Raw genomic sequence first — 12,151 nt, forward strand, 5'->3', positions numbered from 1 at the left:
CTACTATTTCATTCCTTTCCTGCCAGAGTTGATTTCCATTGCTTGCAACCAAGCCCCGTGATTGGGACAGGTGGCTTCAAAGGATTTATTTTTCCCAAGTAAGAAGGTTTCTAAATGATTCCCTTGGGTTTTCTTATGCTTTGTGTTTATTTCTTCTAATGAAATCTAAATAGGAGCTTCTGTCCAGAATTGACGCTTAACATAGCTCTGTGTCATCCGTCAATAATATTTACTCACCATTTGTCAAGACAAATTTGTTTTAAATTCTATTTGGTCTAGTAAGCTGATTGGAAAGGCCAATACAATACAAACTGAATTTACTGAAAACAGATGATTGGAAAATTACTGCAATAACTGTGTCCATATACATGAAAAAAGACACAGGCCATATCATTCATTAATGTATTTATTCCATTAACATTGAGTTCCTACTCTTCTACCTTCAAGGAATTTAATTTATTGGAGATAGACAAGCAATTAAGATTTTAGAGACGAGAAACAAATTCCTCTTTATAAGGCAAAATGTATTAAGTATTATGAGATTCAAAACACTATTATGGGGAGCACAGAGTGGGAAGAAATTAATTCTAGCTGGAGAACGAAGAAGCTCTTAAGGAAGAAGTCGCTTTACAATGGGCCGTAAATAACAGAAAGGATTTTGTTTTGTTGACCCAACAGTATATTGTAAGGTGCAAATAAATCACTGAAGAATCCTGTTAAAATACAGATTCTGATTCATTGGTTCTGGAGTGGATTCTGAAACTGCATTTCTAACAAGCTCCCAGGTGATCCAACAGATTCATGGAACATACTTTGAGTACTAAGGCATGTGCGCATGCACACACGTAAAAGAGAGTGAGAGAGAGAGGTGAGGGGAGCCACCGTGTAGCCTAATCACCACGAGCCTTGAATGACACAATGTGACAATATGTTCTTTATGTTCAGAGCTGGGTGCTCTGGAAACATCAGTTTTCTGTGAGCACACAGGACAGACTACAGGCAAAACATCAGAAGAAAGAAGACCTTGTGTGGCTATTTTAATGGTTCTCAAATGTAAACACAATACTATTTGGGGTTGGAGCAGTGGTAACAAGACGAAGGCACTAATTCTAGAGATACCAAGAAGATAAAACCAACTGGGACATTTCAGATATGTAGGGGACAGGGTAAGTGAGTGAAAGGGATAAACAGAAGGTAAGACCTAGTATTTTATCCTAGATATCTAAGAAATCATCACATCATTAGCAGAGAATCAGATGGAAAAGACAACAGGTATGGAAAAAGAAATATAAGAATTAGGGAATGGAGAAACATCGTTCAGTTTGGGAATGAAACTGTAGGGATAAGTTGAGGGGATGAGTAGGACCACCTAATTAAGGCTTTCCATTGTTCCTGTGGTTAAGCTCAGCATGCTAAAATTTCATTTCCCTCTTAACAGTGGGAAGAGACAGTGCAACTGTCAACACCCTCTTCTCCTCTGGGACAGTTAGTCATCCAGCTTGTGCCAGAGCATTTTTAGTGACAAAATTTAAGGCCTAGCTGAGTAATCCCTTTCATTTTGGAACCTTCAATTAGAAAACTATTCCATAAGTTGACCTAAAACTGACCTCCACATACTCTTGACCTAGTGGTTCTACTTTTGCCTTTCAAAACTATAAACATTTAATCCACCTAGATCATAACAACTCTTCATAAAGGCTGTTAAAAGAATCAGCCCGAGTCTTTTCCAAGCTAAACTACATTTTGTTCTTCCCAGCCTTTCTTCACAGTTGCCAGAACATATCATCAGTGAAACCCTTAGTTCATTCTCCTTCATGATAGCAAACGCATGACGAGACTGTTACTACTGCAACCCTCCCCACTCCTTGTGCCAATGGAAGACAGTGCTGATGGATCCAAGCCCTCTTTCTGCTAAGCCCAGACTAGATCTAAGGCTCTATCTCAAAACAGCATTCCAAGGATCAGGGCACTGGTATCCATAGATGACATAATATCCCTTTGCCATTTTCTGACACAGACTATCAACTCTCCCTTTAAAATACAGAGGGTGGAATGGAACTTAAGTTGCACGAACAGTTCAAATTATAGTACAATTAATACTCCATATGATCTTGAAAATATGTTGTTTGTTCAGATTCAATAGGTACCTTGTCATTTGGGTATATTGATCATTCAGTCACTGAAAATCACTAGGAATGTTTGTACATAAAATGGTCTTATACAAGGTCTCTCCAAACTTATCCTGCAAGTTCCTTGTTGGTTTTAATTCTATTGTTGACCATATATGCTCATTCATCAGGAGAACTTGAGGATTTTTCATCTTCTTTCTACTTCATTCACCTACCCTTCCTCCTTGGGGAGGAATATACGAGTACTTAACATCTAAGAGGGCTGTGATGGTAGACAGTGGAGCTTCTAGTGGGAGGAATCCTGGATCAGCCCTATTTTCCTTTACTTTATCAGTTCCTCTTTTTTTTAACCATCGAAATGGTAAAACCCAGTGAGGTAGGATCAGTATGAAGGTCAGAGAAAGGGGAACACATGACTTGCCTGCTTTAATCCTGTATTCTAGGTTTTAAGTGAGACAATTGAGAATGCATACACACATACACTACATATATACATACATAGAAACATTCACTATGCTTACACACTCTACATGCACACACATACATATGTGTGTATAAATATACATACACATTCATATATGCCCAAACTACACACATGCATACATATGTAAATATTGTGTGTGTGTGTTTTATATATTTCTGTACAGATTTCCAAGGTAGGAAACCACTCGTTGATTCAAGGATATTTCTTGAGTAATCATAATCCAAGCTAGTAATAAAATATTAATTTGGTTAGACCTGTACTCCTCAAACTGGTAGCCACTAGCGACAGGTGGCTATTTAAATTTAAATGTAAATTAATTCAAATTAAACACAATTAAATGTTCAGTTCCTCAGATGTACTAGTTTACAATTCAAGTGCTCAAATGGCACATGTGGCCAGTGGCTGCCACATTAAACAGACAGAGCTGGAACATGTCCATCACTGTCGTTCTTTTTGGACAGCAGGATCCTACAGAGGCTGTGTATAATTGATCAACATTCAAGAGGGTTTACTAAGGGCCAGGTACTATTTATAAGCTCTTTACATTTAGTAAGTCATTTAATCCTCATATTTATTATTTGCCCTCATTTTATGGATGAAAAGTCTGAGGCATTGAGAGGTTAAGTAACTTGCCAAAGGAAATAAAGCTAGTAAGCAGTGGAGACAGGATTTCACACACAGGCAGTGTAGCTACAGAGTCTCTGCTCCTAAATACTCAGCTTATGTCTTGCTATATTTTAATTTACAATAATGAGTAGAGCTTCCCTCAAGACTTTACATTTATCCCAATTAAATTTCATAGTCTGCTTTTAAAACCAGTATTCCAATTTATCAAAAATCTGGGGCTTCCCTGGTGGCGCAGTGGTTGCGCGTCTGCCTGCCGATGCAGGGGAACCGGGTTCACGCCCCGGTCTGGGAGGATCCCACATGCCGCGGAGCGGCTGGGCCCGTGAGCCATGGCCGCTGAGCCTGCGCGTCCGGAGCCTGTGCTCCACAACGGGAGAGGCCACAACAGAGGGAGGCCCGCATACCACAAAAAAAAAAAAAAAAAAATCTGGAAGACTGATTATGTTATACAGACTAGTAGCTTTTGGTGCAGTTTCCACTGCTGTATAACAAACAATCCCAGGACAATTTGTTTTTATATTTTATTATGCACATTGGTTTACTGGGTCAAGAATTCTGACAGGATACAGCAGAAATGGGTTGTTTCTCCTCCATTATATGTGTGGCCTCAGCTGAGATCTGATGCCTCAATGCTGGGGGCTGACATCATGTTAGACATCTTCACTCACAAGTTAGTCATTTAATGCTGGATGGCGCCTGAGACTTCAGCTGAGGCTGCTGATTGGAACATTTACGTGTAGTCTCTCAATGTAGCCCAGGCTTCCTCACAATATGGAGGCCTTAGGTTGCATGTCTTACATGGCAAAAAGCACACTGTCCCACTGAAAAAAATCAAAGCCTGCATTTCCTTTTATGATCTGGCCCTGGAAGTTGCACAGCATCATTTCCACCATATCCTACCGGTCAAAGCAGTCACAATCCTAGCCAGATTCAATGAGTGGGGCACAGATCTCACCTCTTGATAGGAAAGTGGCAGGTCACATTATAGAAGAGCATATAGGATGGGAGGTGGTGATGTGGCTGTCTTTATCCAGTTATTCTCCACACTTTTGTAGTATTATGTATTATGCTGGTTATTCTCTCTTTTCACCCCCACCCTTCCAGCTCTCATCCACCTATTCTCTGTCCTTTAGGAGACTGGCCCCTATGGATGCCATCACCTGAGCAGCTTGCTTAGTGGGGGCCAGAAGCAGAGATCCAAGAACAGGAGAAGAGGAGCTCAGGGAATATACCCCCATTTCCTCCCTGCTTTGGTGCCACACTTCAGGCAGTGGCACATTTCAGGCTACATCTCTGTGTAAACACAGCTCATGTGGAAATGGCCCCTTCTCCACAGCTCCAACTCTCACTGGGTTCCAGCAACACTATTTCCATCTCTCTTCCCTTTAGAACTAGGGTTGCTAAAGGCTTTTTGCTACTGCAAGTCTCTAAGTGCCTCAGTATCCTTTCTTTGTTCCTGAAACTTGCCCAAAATGCTATAAATAAATAGTCCTTGCATTAAACTCTCTTCATTTAAATCATGGAAGAGAATTCTGATTCTTATCATGGCCATGAATAATAGATGCAAACAACAGGAACTGAATAAAGATGGTTCAGACAACAAATGTGAAAAATTAATAACCAGACTTCCAATACCTTCTTCTAAGTATTTGAGAGAATTGTTGAATAGTATAATTGTCCCTCCATCACTACACTGAATTGCCAGATTGATAGAGATTTTATATATATATATATCTACATATTGATATATATATGAGCTGGTTGTCTCCACAACCATAGCTCATTATTCTTTCAAAAATATCCTTTTCCACAAAAATATGAGTGATTCCTTCAAAAGCTTGTTCAAATAAACATATACATTGTTATATTTCTGATTTACCATAAAAACAATCTTAGTTTTCCACCATTCTTATTAAAAATGATCACCTCCTTCTTTTCAAAGTGTTTATACTAAATATACTAAGTAGTTCTGTTGCTTTGATAGCTTTACCAGAGCTTGAAATTAAGCCTACTTGTCTATACCTTCCAGAACTTCCTTTCTTCCCCCCCCTTTTTTTTTTTTTTTTTTGGTGGTACGTGGGCCTCTCACTGTTGTGGCCTCTCCCGTTGCGGAGCACAGGCTCCGGACGCACAGGCTCAGCGGCCATGGCTCACGGGCCCAGCCGCTCTACGGCATGTGGGATCCTCCCGGACCGGGGCAAGAACCCGTGCCCCTGAATCGGCAGGCGGACTCCCAACCACTGCGCCACCAGGGAAGCCCTCCCCCTTATTTTTGAAAAGAATTTTTACCTATTTCTAGCTTTTGAGCACCAAGCCTGCATACCATGACTTCTCGAAGTCGACTAGTGGTGATGACGATAATTACATCTGTAAATTCCCTGATTATCCTAAATGATATAGATCTCACTTTATGGTCCTGAATACCATTTAAAAGACCAATAATAAGAGCTATAATTTACTGAGTAACAAATAAGCATCTCAGTGTTTCACTGTGACCTGTTTACCTATGCTCTGTTTCAACTGCTGTTTCTTCTACACATTACAGTATTTAATTTTTAAAAAGGCAATTTATTTTAATATATTATTTTTCCCAAAAAAGAAGAACATTTGCTTTTAAATGTAGACAAGTTTGCTCCTTTTCTCTAGGTAAATTTTTTGCAAGCCTCATCTCATTTTGGCCCAGTTCTAAAACAATTATTACACTGTTACACTTTTTATCCTTTTTCTTTTCCGTTTTTCGAATTATCAGTCATGTTCTCCTACCTTCCACATCTATTCTTGTTCTTTTAAGTCAATATCCTCTGCATTCCCTGTGCTCTATTGAGAGTTGGCATCATTTTCTCTTAAATGGATTATCTGAAAACTCAGAACAATACTTTGTTTTACTTTCCATCTCTCTTAATTTATACTGTCATTTAGAGTTTCTGACACATCTTCCAACCGGACTCCAAGACTGTGATAACAAGAACTGAATCTTGCATTTCTTTTTTCCAAAGAATCCTTAGCATAGAATCTTACACAAAAATCCTTAACATGTATTTACCAGGTACTTGTAATGTACTGTGAGAAAAAAAGGAATAATTATAAGCCAAAGAGCCTACTCTTTAAAAAGCTTCTGACCTGCAAATGTATACTGATAAACCACATTAACAAAATGAAGGATAAAAATCATATGATTATCTCAAAAGATACAGAAAAAGCATGTGATAAAATTTAACATTGATTTATGATAAAAACTCTCAACAAAGTGGGTAGAGAGGGAACATACCTCAACATAATAAAGGCTGTAACAAAGCCATAGCTAACATATACAGTGGTGAAAAACTGAAAGCTTTTCCTCTAAAATCAGAAACACAAGGTTGCCCTTATTCAACACAGTATTGAGAGTCTTAGCCATAGCAATCAGAAAAAAAGAGGTAAAAGTCATCCAAATTGAAAAGGAAGAAGTAAAACTATCACTGTTTGCAGATGACAGAATACTATATATAGAGAACCCTAAAGATGCCAAAAAAAAAACTATTAGAACCAATAAATGAACTCATTAAAGTTGCAGGATACAAAAATCAACATACAGAAATCTGTTGTGTTTCTATACACTAATAATGAACTATCAGAGAAATTAAGAAGATAATTCCACTTACAATTACTACAAAAAAATATATGTAGGAATAAATTTAACCAAAGAGATGAAAGAACTATACTTTGAAAAGTATAAGACACTGATCAAAGAAATTGAAGACAATACCATGCTCATGGGTTGGAAGAATTAATATTGTTAAAATTTCCATACTATCCAAAGCAATCTACAGGTTCAAGGAAAGCCCTATCAAAATACCAATGGCATTCTCCACAGAACTGGAACAAATAATCCTAAAATTTGTATGGAACCACAAAAGACCTTGAATAGGCAATTCAATCTTAAGAAAGAAGAACAAAGCTGGAGGTATCATGCTCCATGGTTTCAAACTATGGTACAAAGCTATAGTAATCAAAATAGTATGGTACTGGCACAAAAACAGACATATCATATGTCTGTTCCTTTCCATATCAATGGAAAGGAACAGAAAGACCAGGAATAAACCCATGCTTATATGGTAAATTAAGTTATGAAAAGGGGGCCAAGAATATATAGTGGAGAAAAGAGAGTCTGTTCAATAGATGGTGATAGGAAAACTGGACAGCTACATGCAAAAGAATGAAACTGGACCACTTTCTTATACCAAAAAAAGAAGTAAACTCACAATGGATTAAAGACTTAAATGTAAGACCTGAAACCATAAACTCCTAAAAGAAAACAAAAGCAGTTGCTCTTTGACATCGGTCTTAGCAATATTTTGGGAGATCCATCTCCTCAGGCAAGAGCAACAAAAGCAAAACTAAACAAATGGGACTACATCAAACTAAGAAGCTTCTGCACAGTTGAAAGCCATCAACAAAATGAAAAGGCAACCTACTGAATGGGCCAAGCTATTTGCAAGTGATACAACTGATAAGGGTGTTAATATTCAAAATATATAAAGAACTCATACAACTCAATAAAATAACAATCACGAAAAAGAAAATAAACAAAAAAGAACAAATAATCCAATTAAAAAATGGGTAGAAGAACCGAATAGACAATTTTCCAAGGAAGACATACAGATGGCCAGAAGACAAATGAAAAGAATGCTCAACATCACTAATCACTAGGGAAATGAAAATCAAAACCATAATATGATATCACCTCAAACCTATCCAAATGGCTATTAGCAAATGAACAAAAAACAAGTGTTGGTGAAAATGTGGAGAAAAGGGAACCCTTGTGCACTGCTGATGGGAATGTAAATTGGTGCAGTCACTATGGAAAACAGTATGAAAGTTTCTCAAAAAATTAAGAATAGAACTGCCATATGATCCAGCAATCCCTCTTCTGAGTATTTATCTGAAGAAGTGAAAACACTAATTTGAAAAGACGTATGCACCCTATGTTCACTGCAGCATTATTTACAACAGCCAAGATATGGAAGCAACCTAAGTGTCCATTGATAGATGAATAGACAAAGAGATGTTGTGTATATGTATACAATTGAATATTACTCAGCCATAAAAAAGAATAAAATCTTGCCACCTGCAACAACATGGATGGACCCAAAGGATATTATGCTAAGTGAAATAAGTCAGACAGAAAAAGACAAATACTTTATGATTTCATTTATATGTAGAATCTAAAAAAACAGAACAAATGAACAAACAAAACAAAACAGAAGCAAAACTCATAGATACAAACTAGTAGTTTGGGGGAGGGAGGAGGAAATAGGTTGGGGGGATTAAGAAGTACAAACTTCCAGTTATAAAACAACTAAGTCACAGGTATGTAATGTACAGTGTAGAGAATATAGTCAATAATATTGCAGTAACTTTATAATGGTGACAGATGGTTACCAAACTTATCATGGTGATCAATTCATAATGTATATAAATGTCAAATCACTATGTCATACACCTGAAACTAATATGATATAGTATATCAACTATATTTCCATTAAAAAAAGAGAAAAAGAAAGAGCTTCTGGACAGCGGCATGGTATATATATTCATAAATAATCTAAGGAAATAAGAAACTACAATTGTAAATATAAACTGAATATGAAAATGGTCAATCTCAAAGTACTAAAGGGTAAAGTTAGTACAGTTTGGTAGTATTGGTTGATACCATCTTAGGGTAGGCTGGACAGTGGCAGGGGTCTACAGAAGAGCAGGCTAAAAAGGGAGTAGTAGAGAGAGTAGGCCAAATGAAGACAACTTTCTTAAATTTGCTTGTCTACCTGTGGTTAATGGTTGAAAAATTCAACTTACTAAAAGAGAAGCAGGCAGGGCCCATACACCTGGATCCACTCTGCTTGCTAGTACTGTATAACTACATGTATTGGACACTTAGAAAAAGTTAAGACCCTCTTCTATAGAAACCAGCCATACAGATTAAGGTAAAGATACAATATTGCACATTATTATATGCCCTGCTTAATAAAGCAGAGGTTAAGTATGGTGCTGCAGCTTACATCCTTTTAAAACAGGACACAAAATTACAAACACAAAATTAGGTGGAAAAACAATTTTTTTATTTAGAATGAGAAAAGAAATCTCAACAACTGATTGGAGCCATAGAGTTCTAGATGCCTTTCTTCTGAGATAGCTTTAGGCAATTCACCAGAAACGCCAACTTAGAAATGCTTCTGGCTACAACCTGTCATTCCCTTTCCACCTAGAACCTGTACAACTCCCAGTAACTTACAACATTTTACAGAGGCCTAAGCCAACAACACAGTTAAATTTAAATTAAAGTTAAATTTCATTAACTTAACCTAAAATCCACCTCTGACTACAGAGGCTCATTAAAACAGTGATTCTCAGCTGAGGCTGGGACACTGAGAATCTGGGGAAAGAGAAACCACATGACAAATTTAAACCATCCCAGATGATTCTGATATGCAATTGCCGCTCCCTACATTCTCCCCGTAACCCCGCCCCCAAAGATTCACAGTGCAGAGTCCCATACACTAATACCATAGCCTAATGGTATCTTAGAAGGCAATATAAACAGGAACTGGCCAATTGTCCTTGATCTGAACATAAAATATGTGTGGAACATAAAAGTGTAAACGATTCCATTGTTTTACAATTTAAACACATTGAAAGGTCAAGTGACTTCATCAAGGGTACAAAACTGATACTCTCTCTGAACCTCCCAAATACAACTGTTCCTACCATTTCATTTAATCCTGAAGGGAAAAAAAGGGGAGTTTTACATATTCCTCTTTGGGGTCAGAGTATGCTTGTTCACTTTCTAACTTCTTTCCCAGAATAAAGCAGTGGTGAAGTTTGTTGGCTTTACTTAACAGCTCAAGGTAACATTTACCTACTGTACAGGTTTCTTAGTAATTAATACAATGTTCCCATCTCAAGTCTTCTGCCAACAGCAGTGAGAGAAGATGCAGTGGCATTGAACGGCTCCGCAAGAATGGTATTTTTCTTTTCAAAAAAAAAAAAATTACAAACACCAGCCTACACGCACAAGTCTGCCAGTAACCCTTGTCAATTTCTCTCCAACTATCCTACAAGTTCAGAGGGCCCTTTGGTCCTAGATTTCCCCTGGTAACGTTTAAAAACGAAAGCGCTGTCTGTGGGTTGGGTAGCAGGAGCTGACTATATGAAAAATCCTGAGCTCCGCAGCGCAGGAGCTTCCCCGTTGGACACACGAACCGTTTTCTCCTGAAGAGGGATTCCCTCACGCCTCTTCCCACTAGACTTGAGACTCACCTCCGGCGCCACCCAAGTCTCCAATCCACAACCAGCAACAACACTAAATCAAGAATAATTTCTCTAGACTCGGGTGATTTTGCTCCCAGAATTCAGGGCTGGCTGCTCCTGTAAAGAAGCTGCCAGGGGCGGGGGCACTTTTGGGCCACCGCCTCCCGGGTTCGGGCACTGTCATTGGAAATGTCTGCGTCAAAGAAGGGAAGAGGAGAAAAGGGGGAAACAGCACAACTTTGCAGACTCCACGAAGCCACGGCCCTGCCAAACATAAGGTCAAAGTGCAGACGAGGGAGCGGCTGCTATTCGGGACCCGCCGGGACGCAGCCCCGGAGCCGGCGAGCCGCCAGGCGGGGTCGGACAGCTGGGGGAGACCCACCCTGCCCCGGCTCCGAGTCTCCAGCGCGGCCGAGCGAGCGCGCTGGGGCGGCCGCCGCACGGCGGGGCCAACTCCGGGAGTTGCCTTGGAACTTTCCCGGGACGCGCCGCCGCGCCGCCCTCACCTTACTGAACACCTCCAGGTCGTCCTCGTCTTCGTCCAGATCCAGCACCTCGGCCTGCAGGAGGGCGGAGGAGCCGCTGCTGCCGGGGAGGGGGGCGTCGCTCCCCGGGCTCTCCCCGCCGCCGCCCCCAGCCGGGAGGGCCGAGGAGCGCGCCTGAGGTGCCCGACACTCGCCCTCCATCCCGAGAGTGCGCGCCCCGCCGGCCGCCGCCGCCAGCCCGGCTCCCCCGAGCGTGCCCATTGGCTCCCGCGCATCCTGCGCCTCCCCGGCCAGCCCCGCTCCAGCCCCACGTCCGCTGCGCAGACGCGGAACTGCCAGGGCGAACGCGGGGCCTGGGCTCATCCCCACTTGGCTTGGGGCCTGCCGGAGGCGAAGGGGTGGGACTCTTGGACTCTGGCTAGGGTGGGGCCAGGGACGCTGTCCCCTGAAGGTAGGAAGGGGGCGTCCTCGTGCGGACCTGGCTGCGGGGCTACCCTACGACCGCTTCCACGGGGGCGGGGGGTCTGGGCAGAAGCGACGGAGCGAACCATGAACTTCAGAGCATCCACAGCGGGGCTGGAAAGCAGCCGACCCATCTCGCCAAGAAAAAAAGCCAATACTGTATTTCCTGTATTTTAATGGTTGCCTTTTTTTCTTGGTTGGGGATTTCGAGTCCGTCTTTTACTAAGGCTAATGCAAAACCTCCTCTGTTTTGTAATTGATTTTTGACCCAGTGACCGGACTGTGTGGTCATTTCACTGTCAAGCCAGGGAAGTTGGATTTAAAAACTATTTTCAGCCACTTTCAAATGTATCTTTATTCCTGGAGGTCATCCTGAAGTTAATGAGCAAGAATGTTACTAAGAGTCGAGGACAGCGAGCAGGACTGGACATTGACACCAAGAAATAATCTTCAGTCTTTACGCTGCCAATGCAGAACTGTAATTATTTAGTTGTTCACTGCTTATTATTTTTAAAAAAACAACTAAATTCCAAAAATAATGGATAATTGAATGCAAATTGATATATTTGGAACTATCTTCAGGTTTATTACTTACTCACCTCAGCCCCAGCTCTTTTCTCCCATCAGCCAGGAAAGAACATCTAAGAACTTTGCACATAGAGAAGAGGCTAATTCAG

At 40.6% G+C, this 12,151-nt stretch overlaps 1 protein-coding gene across 3 annotated transcripts in view; it reads right to left on the reverse strand.

Moving 5' to 3' along the window:
* The window catches only part of SNX7 (sorting nexin 7), a 99,914-nt gene extending 88,659 nt beyond the window's left edge, over positions 1-11,255 (reverse strand). Inside the window, exon 1 of one of the 3 annotated variants that reach the window (XM_007117504.2) lies at positions 11,034-11,255. In XM_007117504.2, the coding sequence (XP_007117566.1) occupies positions 11,034-11,213 (180 nt within the window). In that variant the 5' untranslated portion in view covers positions 11,214-11,255. The remainder of the gene's footprint in view (positions 1-11,033) is intronic. The other 2 variants (XM_007117506.3, XM_007117505.3) reach the window with 2 other exon arrangements.
* Between the last annotated feature and the right edge of the window lie 896 nt (positions 11,256-12,151).

This window comes from Physeter macrocephalus, chromosome 4 (genome assembly GCF_002837175.3).
Source record: "Physeter macrocephalus isolate SW-GA chromosome 4, ASM283717v5, whole genome shotgun sequence".
Lineage (NCBI taxonomy): Eukaryota > Metazoa > Chordata > Mammalia > Artiodactyla > Physeteridae > Physeter > Physeter macrocephalus.